At 38.9% G+C, this 13,852-nt stretch overlaps 1 protein-coding gene across 16 annotated transcripts in view; it reads left to right on the top strand.

Annotated features, from left to right (window-relative positions):
- Positions 1-13,852, top strand: part of CADPS2 (calcium dependent secretion activator 2) — a 576,693-nt gene that overhangs the window by 523,444 nt on the left and 39,397 nt on the right. For all 16 annotated transcript variants that reach the window (XM_025379676.1, XM_025379667.1, XM_025379666.1 and 13 more), the window contains 2 exons: positions 9,829-9,912; positions 10,021-10,053. In XM_025379676.1, coding sequence (XP_025235461.1) covers positions 9,829-9,912; positions 10,021-10,053 — 117 coding nt within the window. The remainder of the gene's footprint in view (positions 1-9,828; positions 9,913-10,020; positions 10,054-13,852) is intronic.

The raw sequence follows: 13,852 nt of genomic DNA, 5'->3' as shown, positions 1-13,852 counted from the left end.
TTATGGTTTTATAAGCGTCTGGCATCTCCCCTGCTTGCACTCACTCCATCCTGCTGCCCTGTGAAGAAGATGCCTGCTTTTCCTTTGTCTTCCACCATGATTGTAAGTTTCCTGATGCCTCCCCAGCAATGCAGAACTATGAGTCAATTAAACCTCTTGCCTTTGTAAATTACCGAGTCTCAGGTGTTTCTTCATAGCAGTGTGTGAACAGACTAATATAGCCCTGAAGCCAGAGTATCTCTCCAAAATACAGATTTGACCATTTCTTGCCAATGCTTTATATGTTGTAGGCATTCCTTATTCCCTGTGCCATCATTTCCTAAATTGTGTCTCAGCGCACCTTGTACTTGAATTTTGTTGATGTCCCATGAGATGAGGTTGCTAACCCATTTGGGGTACACTGTATTCCTTGTAGTTCAGGGTGATGCACTGTTTGAGAGTGCAGTGTTCCTACATTTAACCTGTCCTGGGGCCCTTTATCCCAGAATTCCTAATAATATCTTGCAGGAATTAATATTCCTTAGAATATTGTTTGTGAAAGGTTGACCCACAAGAAAAACTTTTTAGCATCACCTACAAGTCCCTTCACAGTATAATTGCTCTTGTCCCTATAACACTCTCCCCCACATCTTAAACTCTAGTTATTCCAAAGTTCTACTGTTTTCACAGTTTTTCAGATCCCTGTGCCTTTTCAAATTCTGCCGCCTATTTGAAGAGCCCTTTTTTGCTTTATTCTTGTAATTCAACTAGAAAAGTCTTGGTTTGCTGTCCTTTCTAGAAGACATCTTACCTTCCTAAGCAAATTTAGCCCTCTCCTCATCCAGTGCCCTCTGTGTCCACTTTCTGTGCCATTTCTTCATGGTTATGTGTGTGTCTCTGGGTCCTCTTTAATGTATTATTCTTTGTACACTGCTTGTCATATAATCCAATGAGTGTTTCCCGAATAAGTGGCATTAAGAAAAGGTGAAAGTAAATCTGGAAAATGCTAAAGAAATGTGCTCTGACATCAATACTCTAGTTCTTATCTCTAACCTAAAAAATAAAATAAAGTCCTTTGCATAAAACTATATACTGTGACTCTGCCCCTAATGAAAAAGGGCAACATTCATTTTTTAAAAAGGATTAAATTCGCAGCCATGAGGCAATGTAGAGTTTCAAGATGCAGCTCTGTGCCAGAAAGTATGCTCAATGCCAGGGATACAGTGCTCAGCAAAACAACAAGGTCCCTGCCCTCAGGGAGTTTGCTAACCCTTGGAGAAGACACACTAACAAACATAAAATGCAACCCATACAAATGTGTCATGTAGGATTATCTGTGACAGTGACTCATTTAGTCAGGGAGGACAGGAAAGATTTTCCCAAGCAAGTGAGCTTGAGCACAATTCCTAAGAATGAAATAGTTAACCAGGAGGAGATGAAAGGATCATTTAAGTAGGAGAAACTGCAGAAACCAGGACCTCGAGCAAGACAAGGCTACAGAAGTGAGCAGAAGCTTGTAGGAAGTACTAAGGAGCTTAAAGTCTTTATCCCAAGAGCAATGGGAAGTCACTGAAAGGTTGGAGAGTGTGGGTAGGGAATTAATCAGATTTGCATTATAAGAAGATTCATCTGACTGCCTGTAGCAAACAGATTGGAGAGGGGGTAGTCTAGAAGCTGTTACTTGGTCTCTGGTGAACTAATCCAAAGACATTTAAGATGTACAATGAAAAGGGAAATAGTAAGGAGTACTCTTAGGTTTATGGCCTCAATGTTAGTATCATTCCCGGATGTGGGCTGTCCTGGAAGAGAAACAGATTTGGAGAGAAAGACCATGATGTCAGCATTGGACATGTCGAGATTGAGCTGCCTTTGAGACACCTGAGGGAGGAGACGTCAAGGAAGACATTAGCTATTTGGGTGTGGAGCTCAGAGGAGGGATATGGGGTCAAAATATTGATGTGATTATAAGCTTTCAACAATTGAAAACAGTACTATATCAGCAGCCACTGTTCTCAGGCCAAGGTGCTGTAACTGGAACACCTATGGAAAAGAGGGGAAGTAACCTTAAAAGGGAAAAGCCAGAAAAAGACTTCAATAACTTTTACCATGGGAAAAAAATAGGAGTATTAAATCTTACCAAGGAAAGAGCGTAAGAAATGTTATATTTATTGCTACTTTATATTAAAATCAAACCAGCCGAAGTGTGGCATCATCAGAAAAGCTGGATTCTGGCTCCATTTTCTAATGTTACCAGCTGAGTCTCCTCACATGACTCATTTGCCTCATCAGAAAAAGTGGGGTTATTGGATTTTTAAAAAACTGACAGCCTTTTCTCAATCTAGAACAAAAGTCCTACGCACATATCTGCATAGAGCCTGCTGGTGGCCTGCATCTGGTGTCTCCAGGCTCTAGAAACTCATAGCACACAGAATGCTGGACTTGGAAGAGTCCTGAGGTCATCTACTAGGGACTTTTCAAACATTTTTATAGTTTGTAAGAGAGACTTTTATATGCTTTAAAAATGTTTATAAAATATATTAATGTCTCAAATATATATTAGCACTGCAAAAGATAACACCAATCAAATAAAGCGTTGATGTCAGTCTGATTAAGAAGGGAAAGGAGGCCTGGGGCCCTACCTGGATGGCCTCATCTTTCAAGGCAGGACTAGTCATCAGTCCAGCCTCCCTGTTCACAGATGACAAAACAGAGGCCCAAGATCACTCAATAGATGTCAGCAGAGCCAGGATTTGGCCCTGAGGTCCCTACGCCTATGATCTCTCCACAACACCATGCAGAACTTAGCCAGACCAAGGAGGGAAAGAGTGGCTTCACCTTCGTCTTCTTGTGTCCCTTTTATATCTTGGTTGTACCAGCCAGCCTGTGGGTCCCTCCATGCAAACATTCTGTGAGACCAGCTTGTAGAGTCCAGCTAGAGTAACCGGGTGGGGCAACTCTGAGTCAGGTAGATGAAAATGTGATACATTATATATAGCAATGAAAATGCCAAGGCTGGGTGCAGTGGCTCACGCCTGTAATCCCAGCACTTTGGGAGGCCGAAGTGTGCAGATCACTTGAGGTCAGGAGTTTGAGACCAGCCTGGCCAACATGGGAAAACCCTATGAGATAACTCAGTTATTCAGGTGGGCCCAATGTAATCACAAGGTCTTTAAAAGGGGAAGGAGGTGGCAAAAGAAAAGAATCAGAGAAAAAGATGAGATGGCAAAAGTGGGATTAGAGAGATGCTATGTTGCCAGCTTTGAAGATGGAGGACAGACACTATGAACCATGAAATGCAGGCAAGAAGCTAGAAAAGTCAAGAAGACAAATTCTCCCCTAAAGCCTTCAAAAAGGAATTCAACCCTATTGACACTTTAATTTTAGCCCAGTGAAGCGTTTATTGGACTTCTGAACTACAGAACTATACCATAATAAATATTTGTTGTTTTAAGCCAAAAAAAAAAAAAAAATGCTGGGCATGGTGGCATGTACCGATATTCCTAGCTACTCGGGAAGCTGAGGCATGCAAATCACTTGAACCCAGGAGGCAGAAGTTGCAGTGAACTGAGATCACGCCATTGCACTCCAGCCTGGGTGACAAAGTGAGACTGTCTCAAAAAAAAAAAAAAGAAAGAAAAAAGCCAAAGAAAAACTGGGGGAAGGCTTAGAATAAGAATATGATTAGCAGAGCCAAGAGTGAAAAAATGACAACTCTCAGAAAGCACTCCTGAACAGGGCCCTCAGTCAACTCTGGGTATGAATTAAAAGATAATTTCTATAATGTCCAACTTCCTAGATTCTCAATTATTGTAAAAAAAAAAAAAAGGATTTAGGAAAGAATATATACTTTTCCCCCAACTATATTGATACAAATATACAAGTGTATATACATTCTCTCTGTCTGTCTCTGTCTCTCTCTCTCTCTCTCTCTCTCTCTCTCTCTGGTAACTTAGAATATTTTCCCCTGGATTTCTCTTAAGAATAGGATAGATAGAAGATAAATCTGATCTGACTGCCTACATTATGTAATTAAAATTTCTTGTTAATTTAGCCTGCTGAAATTAATTTCATTAAATTTACTCAATTTACTTGTTTGGATCAAGGCCATATATTCAGAAGGCACCTGTTCAAATCCAAGTATGTGCCCAAAAGGAATAGCATACAATTTTAGGAGCCTTTAGCAGAGAGAGACGCAAAGTAAAATAATTCACTTTATTTGTGGGGTAACAGTGAAAAGGAACAGTGAGAGAAAACTGTGGTGAATTCACCAACATCTGGTCTAGGTGTGTTATTTTAGAAGTTGTCCTAGATACTTTCAGAACAAGGTATGTTATGAATAAATGCATGCTGTCAAACACTCTCCCTCCTTCCTATAGATGTGCAGGATCCGGTAAGACCTTTTAGGAGTCAGTTGGAACAAAGCTTCAAATAAGGAGTTTCACAGCTGGATTCACAGAAAGAGGATGGGAAAGAGACAATTGTATCATGTTATTTATATATATATAAAATATATATTTATGTATATATTATATATATTTATGTATATATAATATATATATTATATTATATAGGGTTTCACTATGTTGGCCAGGCTGGTCTCGAACGCCTGACCTCGTGATTCACCCGCTTTGGCCTCCCAAAGTGCTGGGATTACAGGTGTGAGTCACCGTGCCTGGCCTCATATTATTATATTATATATTAACATTCTGATTTAGGGAAAACAACCTATTTTCTCCTAGTTCATGATATTCTGGTTCTATGTTCACATTTTTTTTAGAATATGTTATTGAAACATGTTTTTTTAATTTTGAAAAGTTTTTTAAATAGATTCAGGGGGTACATGTACATATTTTTAACAATACTAGTTAGTCCTGATCTTAACACACAAAAACAAAACAGCTAATAGATACCCCTTGTCCCATCCTTCCCCACACAAAACACTTAGTTTTTCATTATCAGTCATACTAGGGATGGTTGTGTTTTCTGTGGAAGATTTTATAACATACAGTGTAAATGATGCAGATATTCCTTGCTTATTTCATGAAGTGTCACGGCTAAAAATGCAAGAACTCTGTGTGTTGAACCCTAGCTGGAATCCTCCCTGTCACTTAGAATTTATGGTTCTACCTTCCATATGAATCTTATATGCTGTCAAAATCAACAAGAAATGTAAATGCACATGCCTTGAAGCACACTTCATGTTTCCTTCTACCAGTCGCTTCCAAGGGCTTCATGAGACAGTTAGTAATTATGCAGACAGATTTAGGTGTTAAATATTTTTCAAACAAACCCAGTTAATGGCATCAGTAATAAAGAGCAGGGAAACAAAGAGATTATAGTGTTTAATTCCAACCCGACATCCTCAGGAGAACAGAGAGCACAAGGCAAACTCTTAAGTGTTTATATACTCCCTGAGCTGTACAGAGAAAGTTCACAGGAAGCAGTTAAAGATGCAGCAACTAAACCCAGCATTTAACTGAGTTTCTTTGGAATCTTGCTGTTTTATGCAATTAAAAACCAGGTGGAAGGTATATCATTACTAGTCAATCTTGAGGTTTATAATAGAGTTTGATTTTTAAGGTAGCTCTTCTACTAGGTGTGCCTCAACAAAAATCTCACAAAGAAAACCTTCCTATAGGAACTGTACAGCTCAGCTGGTTAATCCCAGAGGTGCTGTCGCTGCTCACTGCCATGTAAGCACTTAGATTCCCTGCTGTACTGAGCCTCCCCAGGGGCCTTTAGGGATTGGGAGGAACCCAAGGAAAGACTCTCCACTACTTTTGAAATGGAGACAAAGAATTCTGAGGCATGAATGCAACAGACCACAGGTTGACACCTAGGACTAACTTGTGTATCAGCCAATGCTGTGCCATGCTCTGAAGAAGACGAGCCAGATAGGCTGCCAGATGCCACAATGGAGAAACTTCTGCCCTAAATTCATTTGCCAGCAACCTTGCCAGAGAGTCATTTTAGCCACTCCATCTCTGCTATCCTTCAACTCAGCTCCTGTGCCACCTCGTAAATGAAGCTGACCCCATATCCTGTAGTCAAAGACATTCTTTCCTCTTATGGTTCCAGCTATACTGCTTACCGTCTACACTGCCCATAACACTTCTGCCTTGTGTCATGTGCAGTTATGTTCATGTCTGTCTCTCCCACTAGTTTGTATTTCCCGAAGGAAAAGGTCTAAGACTGTTGTGTTTTTGTATTTCTTATCCGAGGTACTCATTAATAATTATAACAAAATGACACTTACTCTGCCCTTGTTTTTTTTTTTTTTTTTTTGAGATGGAATCTCACTCTGTTGCCCAGCCTGGAGTGCAGTGGCATGATCTTGCTCACTGCAAGCTCTGCCTCCCAGGTTCACGCCATTCTCCTGCATCAGCCTCCCAAGTATCTGGGATTACAGGCGCCCGCCACCACACCTGGCTAATTTTTTTGTATTTTTGGTAGAGACGGGGTTTCACTGTGTTAGCCAGAATGGTCTCAATCTCCTACCTCATGATCCACCCACCTCAGCCTCCCAAAAATGCTGGGATTACAGGCGTGAGCCACCGCGCCTGGCCAAGCTCTTTTTTTGTTTTTTGTTTTTTTTTAACTTGAGACAGGGTCTTCCTTTGCCATCCAGGCTGGAGTGCAGTGGTACAGTCATTGTTCAGTGCACCCTGAAACTCCTGGGCACAAGCAATCCTCCCACCTCAGCTTCCTGAGAAGCTACAGGTACATGCCACCATGCCCAGCCAATTTTTTAATTTTTTTTTTTTAGTAGAGACAGGATCTTGCTATGTTGTCCAGGCTGGTCTTGAACACTGAGACTCAAGCAATCCTCCTGCCTTGGCCTCCCAAAGTGCTGGGATTACAAGTGTGAACCACCACACCTGAACTCTTGCATACTTATATGCAGGGCATGTTGCATTCAGCATATCATTTAATTCTTACAATTCTGTAGCATGATGGGTAAAGAGCATGGGCTTTGGAGCAAGACCACCTGTGTTTAAAGCCTTCCTCTTTCTGCCATCTGCCAAATATCCTTGAAACAGGCAGAATCCCAGTGGTTTTCCAACTTATAGCCTCAGCTTTATTCTACCCCCATAGAAGCCCCATAGATTTAATTAAATTAGACCCATTAGCTTAAGTAGCAAACTCATTCCTCTTTATCACTAAGTAATCCTAAGGCAGCCCCCATTAACTTGTGACTTAATGTATTCAGGTTTTTAGACACAGATAGTGATTTTGCTAATCATGTGGATAATATTAATTCTTTACTTTTTTTAGTGTTTGGTTATTTTCACAGTTCTTTCAGGTAAATTACCTTCACTGATCTTCAGACCATTCTTGTAAGGTGGGCAGGATAGCTGTCCTTTTCCCCACTTTACTGAGAAGTACAATGAAGAGAGAGAAGCAAAATGACTTGACATTTATCTCATAGCCAGACAGTGGCAGAGCTGCAACTTGAGCCAAGATGTAAATTCATCGACAGGCTTCCTGCCTCTATCTTGCTTTGTCCCTCAGCAACACACACATGTGTATGCACAGACTCACTAGCAGGCACCAAGAACCAGGTGTTGGGCGAGAGCCTCCATGGTTCAAGCTGTCTAGTAACCATAGCAATTGCCACTGTCCTCGTGGCAAATGAGATCACCCAGTACACACTTGCTCTAAGATTTGAGTTACAAGAGATGAGGCATTTTCCTCAGAGAGCCATTAAGTTTGGAATTCCCTTTCCCTGATCTGACATAACCCTTGAGTATTCATCTTCTGGGTCCTTGCAAACCATATCAAGTCGAGTTAACCAGTCATGATTGGTAAGAAATCCTAACAGTCAGGAAGAAAGTGCTAAATGGACTTCTACGTGTGAGCAATTTGCAATTTTGTGGGTGGATTTATTTTTCCCTAGGTATCCTTTAGGATAGCTACCCAGGCATACATTATTCTCATTCTTTAAAAATGCACTTATAGTTCACAGTCAGTCTGCATGATTTTGTTTCTGTGTTCTTACATCATGTCGCAAATGATGTGATGGAGAAACCTACAGGGAAGTTTTTGTTTCTTTTGCATAAACTATTTTGCAGTAATTGATCAGCCATAAAGAAAATATTATCTCCTGTGCACTCACAGCGAGTTCTCTGGTCACCAGAGACCAATAAGCTGTGTCCCTAGAACTATTATCACTTTGTTGAAGAAGCTGCTATGTGAACAAAGCCCAGCCTTCGTTAATTTCCCTTTTCGTATTTAAAAAACCTTGTCAGTATTTTCCCTTTGGGAATCTATAATTTGTCAATAGTGCGTATTATTTTAGTTCTAAGGAGATGTAGGGCAGTGTGTCCTTATTAAGATCTCTTATTCATCAATCTTCATGCCAAATAAAGTAAAATGCTTCACATTTTTACTATATTATAGTATATGTGTTTATTTTCATTTCATAGAAATATATTTTTTTAGAAATGTGTAAACCACTTTTGAGACTAATTTGAATTCCACATCCTCCCCCTCATGCTACTCCATTTAACTGATGGTGGAAGCCTGAGAAGTAAGGTGGTCAAACTGAGTCTGCATTCTACTGAGTGATGGAATTGGGATATACATTCTGAGTCTAGCGCTCTTTTCCATTGTACTCTGCATTGTGTATCTGTTTTCTCTCGATAACTGCTACGTAAGCTTGGGAAGCAGGGATGATCCTTATACGTGCCAATTAGAACTGCCTGGTAAATGGTTGTTAACTAATGTCAACCATTGTGTCATAGTTATAAGAGCTCACATGTTACGACACCTGCCTTTCATTATCTGTTCGTTTTTGTTTGGGGTTTTTTTTGTTTTGTTTTTTGTTTTTGGCATGATCTCAGCTCACCGCAACGTCCACCTCCCAGGTTCAAGCGATTCTCCTGCCTCAGCCTCCCAAGTAGCTGGGATTACAGGCATAAGCCACCATGCCCTGCTAATTTTGTACTTTTAGTAGAGACAGGATTTCTCCATGTTGGTCAGGCTGGTCTTGAATTCCTGACCTCAGGTGATCCGCCCACCTCAGCCTCCCAAAGTGCTGGAATTACAGGCATGAGCCACCCTACCTGGCCCATTATCTGTTCTTTTATATTCAGCCTCTTGTGTAGATGTAGAAAAAGTTGAAGGATAACCAGTCATATACGATAGAAAGGAATCTGATTAAGCTTGCCTGCCATTGTTTCTTAACATCCACATTGAAATTGAAAAATGTTTTAAGGAAAAATCTCATGGACCTAAGATTATTTACGAATGGCTTCAGTGATCTCATATGTATAGTGACTAGATTCCTATGACACATTATTTTTCATTTTTTTTTAAATTGTGTATTATTGGCCAGGCACGGTGGCTCACACCTGTGATCCCAGTACTTTGGGAGGCTAAGGCAGGTGGATCACAAGGTCAGGAGTTCAACACCAGCCTGGCCAATATGGCAAAACTCTGTCTTTACTAAAAATAGAAAAATTAGCCAGGCATGGTGGTGGGCGCCTGTAGTCCCAGCTACTCGGGAGGCTGAGGCAGGAGAATAGCCTGAACTCGGTAGGTGGAGGTTGCAGTGAGCCAAGATCACACCACTGCACTCCAGCCTGGGTGACAGAGCAAGCTTCCATCTCAAAAAAAAAAAAAAAAAAAAAAAAATAGTGTATTATTTCCAGCCATGGGAAATGAAAGGACAGTAGAGTTCGTGTTCAGAATGAAAGTGTAAACATCACAAGTCAGTCTGACCTCAGCTGTCAGTTTATTCATTGTGAATTTTTGTGCCATGGAAGAAATTGGTTCAGGAATTGTTTGCCCTGCTATTAGTTTGTATGCACAGTAACATTCTAAATACTCACTATAACTGTATTATAGTTTGTTTCAGTGTTGGAAGGTGTGTTGTCTAAGCTGTCAAGGTATGATGAAGGCACTTTCTTTTCATCCATTCTGTCATTCACTGTAAGTATTTGAATGAGTTCTCTTCTGTGGTCTTTTAACTGTTGTCGTAGTGCTTATATGGCAGTTAAAAAATAATTCTCATAATTATCTCTTTCTTTCCCACTTAAGGTGAAAGCAGCTGCAAAGTATGTTGATGTTCCAGTAAGTATTTTTGTATCTGCTTTTTAAAACTATACGTACTTCTTAAAAAAAGAAATTACAGTTCACCATGGGTTTATTTCATATATTTAAATCAGTGCCATTCCCTTAGGGAGTAGTTTATTTTCCTTAAGCAAGCGCTAACCTTCATAACAAGGCGTGACAAGGTTATTTCGTTGACGTTTTCTGTTGTAACTCAGAAACTCTTAAGGAGGCCAATTCATTATAAGAACATATCACCTGAGTTGCAAAGGGAAGTTTTAGCACTCTAGGATGGGGTAGAAAATGCCTCACACTATGTATAGAAAAACTGCTCGCTTTTCCTCCCCTTTACATGAAAGCTCTGACAGGTTTCTTATAGAAGGTAAAATAATGATGAAGATGAACAGGTTAAAGAATTAGTGTTATATAAATATATAAAGAAAAAGTGTTATATAAATCAATAGTCACTTATTTTAACATTTGGTTTTTCATAGAATTCTTGGGAAATAACTCATAAGTTGTTCCAAAATTCAGATTCCATGAGCAGAAATCATGAAACTGACTTAGCTACAATGAGAATATTCACATGGTAAACAGAACCAACAAGTTGTGCAGCATTTTTAAGCTGATCATCATTCCGAATTAGTTTTTAATTTAAATTCTATTATCACATATATGATCAAGGCCTAAGGTGTTCTGTTTAATCATTTATTTTGGCACATATGTCAATTTTCAAAGAATTAGAATTAGAGCACAATGAAAAATAAATTACGATTTAAGACTAGATGGAATACAGATTCGCTCTTTGTATTTGAAGAACATTATACCTCTACATTGCCATTAGAAATGGTAGCAGTTTTGAGTACTGGCAAGCTTTATATATCAGTTGTAGATAGCTCTTATTTTTAGGTTACACAACCACATTTTGTCTCCAGTTCTATTGCTGCTGTAGTTATAAATGAGTATTTTAAATGAGAAGGCCCTGGACTTTTCTACCTTTGCATGGGGTTTCTTTGGAACCAGACTTTTTATTTTACAAATGTTTCCCAAAGAAGTCTTCACACCCTCCTCTTCTTGTACCTGGAATCAAGGAATCAGTGCTGGACCATAAGTAGAAAAAAATCACATGTGTAGAGCCCCACAAAGCAGCAGCATGAAAGGGAGAATTAGGGGGAGATTTTATATTTGATATCTTAAAAAGTAAGAAACAAATAATCTTGTATATATCACATTGGACTTCCTAACACACATGTTACAATATAGTTTTTGGTTGATTTTGAATTACAAATGGACTGTGTCGTCAAAATTATTCATGTTCTTAGAGATTTTGAGGTTTTTAATTGGCCCTCTACTAGTTTATTCTCTCCATAGAATTTCAGAGTTGAAGGAGACAGAAAATGGTTCATTTACTTCCCTTCTCAGTGCAAGTAACCCCTCCTCTAATATCCCTTACAAAGATTCACTTGGGTACTGTTTAGTTTTTTCAGTGGTTACAGGATGACCATATGGCAGCCTACTCTTAAGTATTGTGAGTTGAAATTGTCTTGGTGCATTTTACCCATTAATCCTCATTCTAATCTCTCTTCTGCATGATAGTTCTTTGCATATTTAATGACAATTTTCATGCCTCCTCTTCCCAGAAGGTGTGGTGGCTATTCATAGGCATCTGTTGTCTGAGGAATCCTTATTTTCTAGATTAAACATTCTCAATTTATTCACTAAACCCACTACTTAAATATTTATTTAGCACATACTAAGTGCTAGGTCCTGGGCATACATGATGAGATATACATTTCTTGCCCTCAAATGGTTTACAATCTTAAAGACAAAAGAGATAGGGAACCAGATATATTATTATGCACACTTCTGTGGCAATCATGTCCAGACTCTTCACCATGGCAATTACTACCCTAGAGGAATTCTAGCTTATCAGTGTCACCATTTAATCAAATTGCACCCTGGAGCAGAACATACTATACCATAGATGTGGTTTGACCATGGCAGATTACAAAGTGATGAATTCCTTCCTCAGTTATGGACATTACACTTCTATTGTTAATGCCTGTGAATATTAGCTTTAAAAGCTATGAAGTCTTGTTGGCCGTTGTTCTTTTTTATACTCAAACTCCGGCAAGTATGCCTCTCTGAAGCTGTCTCTTAAGAGAGTCTCATGAGAAAAAGAGCGCTGGCTCACCTTTCACAAAAATTAACTGAAAACAGACCTAGACACACATACAATGCAGAACTGTACAACTTCAAGAAGAAAATATAAGATAAATTATATATGGCCTTGGATTTGGTGATGAGTTTTTAGATACAACACCACGTAATCCACGAAAGGAAAAAAATTGATAAATTGGACTTAAAATTGATAAGTGTACTCTTATTCACTATTAAGAGAATGAAAATGTAAGCCACAAATGGAAAGAAATATTTGCAAAACACATATCTGATAAAGGACTTGTATCCAAAGTGTTGTAAGAACTCTTAATACTCAACAATATGAAAACAAACAACCAAACTTTTTAAACAGGCAAAAGATACAAACAGGATATGCAGATACCAAGTAAGCTTATGAAAAAATGCTCAATATCATTTGCCATTAGGAACATGCAGATTAAAAGAAGATACCACTATGTACTTGTTAGAATGGCCAAAATCCAAAAGCAAACTGACAACAGCAAAATGTTGACAAGGATAAGAGAGCAACAGGAACTCTCGTTCATTGCTGGTAGGAATGCTACAGTTACTTTGGAAAACTGTTTGCCAGTTTCTTTTAAAGCTAAATATAGTCTTACATGTAACCCACCAGTCACAGTTCTCAGCACTTGTCCAAATGATTTGAAATATATATCCACCCCAAGACTTGTGCACAAATGTTCATAGCAACTTTATTTATAATCACCCAAACTGGAATCAACCAAAATTGTCCTATAATAGGTGAATGGATAAATAACCATTGGTTCGTCCACACAATGTAATTCTATTCAGCAAAAATAAAAGAGCTCTCATCTCACATGAAGATATGGATGAATCTTAAATGCATATTGCCAAAAGAAGCCAAATTGAAAAGGCTGCATACTGTATGATTCCATTTATATCACATTCTACAAAAGGCGAAACTATAAAGACTATAAACAGATTAGTAGATGCCATGAGTTCAAGGTCAGGGAGGGCTGAATTGTTCAAATACAGGGGATTTTTTCGAACACAGCAACTATTCTGTATGATATTGTAATGGTAGGTACATGACACTGTGCATTTGTCAAAACCAAACTTTATAGCAAAAAGAGTGAACCTAAGTATATGCAATTATTTAAAGGTCAACTAAGTGATCATAGAATCCCAGGATGGAATGGAAACTATAATAAAATAATTCTATTGTGAATGTATGAGATAAACTCACTGAAAGAGGAGCGGGGAAAGTGCTGATCTGAGTAACTTTGGAAATTAGTGGAGTCTGTAAGAATAGGGAAAATGGAACTTACAAATAAGCATTGTACTCTGGTTGATAAAGTTTTTCTCCACAGTTTAACAGTTTTGAAGCCACTATATGTGTGTATTGGAATTGAACAATTAAGTAAATGGATGGCGGTTGGTAGGAGCCAGGTTTCTCACTGTTGGAGTGAGGTTAGAGGCAAGCAAAGGAAGGGGACTAGAATGATCCTGTAATGGAGTAGAGTTGGAAATACCAGTGTGAATTTGTCTTTAGCTTAGTACAGATAGAGCTGGTTACATTTAACAGTATTTTTAGATATATGTATATGCACGTGTTAATGTGCTCACATACCTTTTCTTGCTCTGTTAGCTCAGAGAGCCT

This window comes from Theropithecus gelada, chromosome 3 (assembly GCF_003255815.1).
Source record: "Theropithecus gelada isolate Dixy chromosome 3, Tgel_1.0, whole genome shotgun sequence".
Taxonomy (NCBI): Eukaryota; Metazoa; Chordata; class Mammalia; order Primates; family Cercopithecidae; genus Theropithecus; species Theropithecus gelada.
The sequence above is the reverse complement of the archived record's forward strand: the minus strand, read 5'-3'. Positions and strand labels throughout refer to the sequence as shown.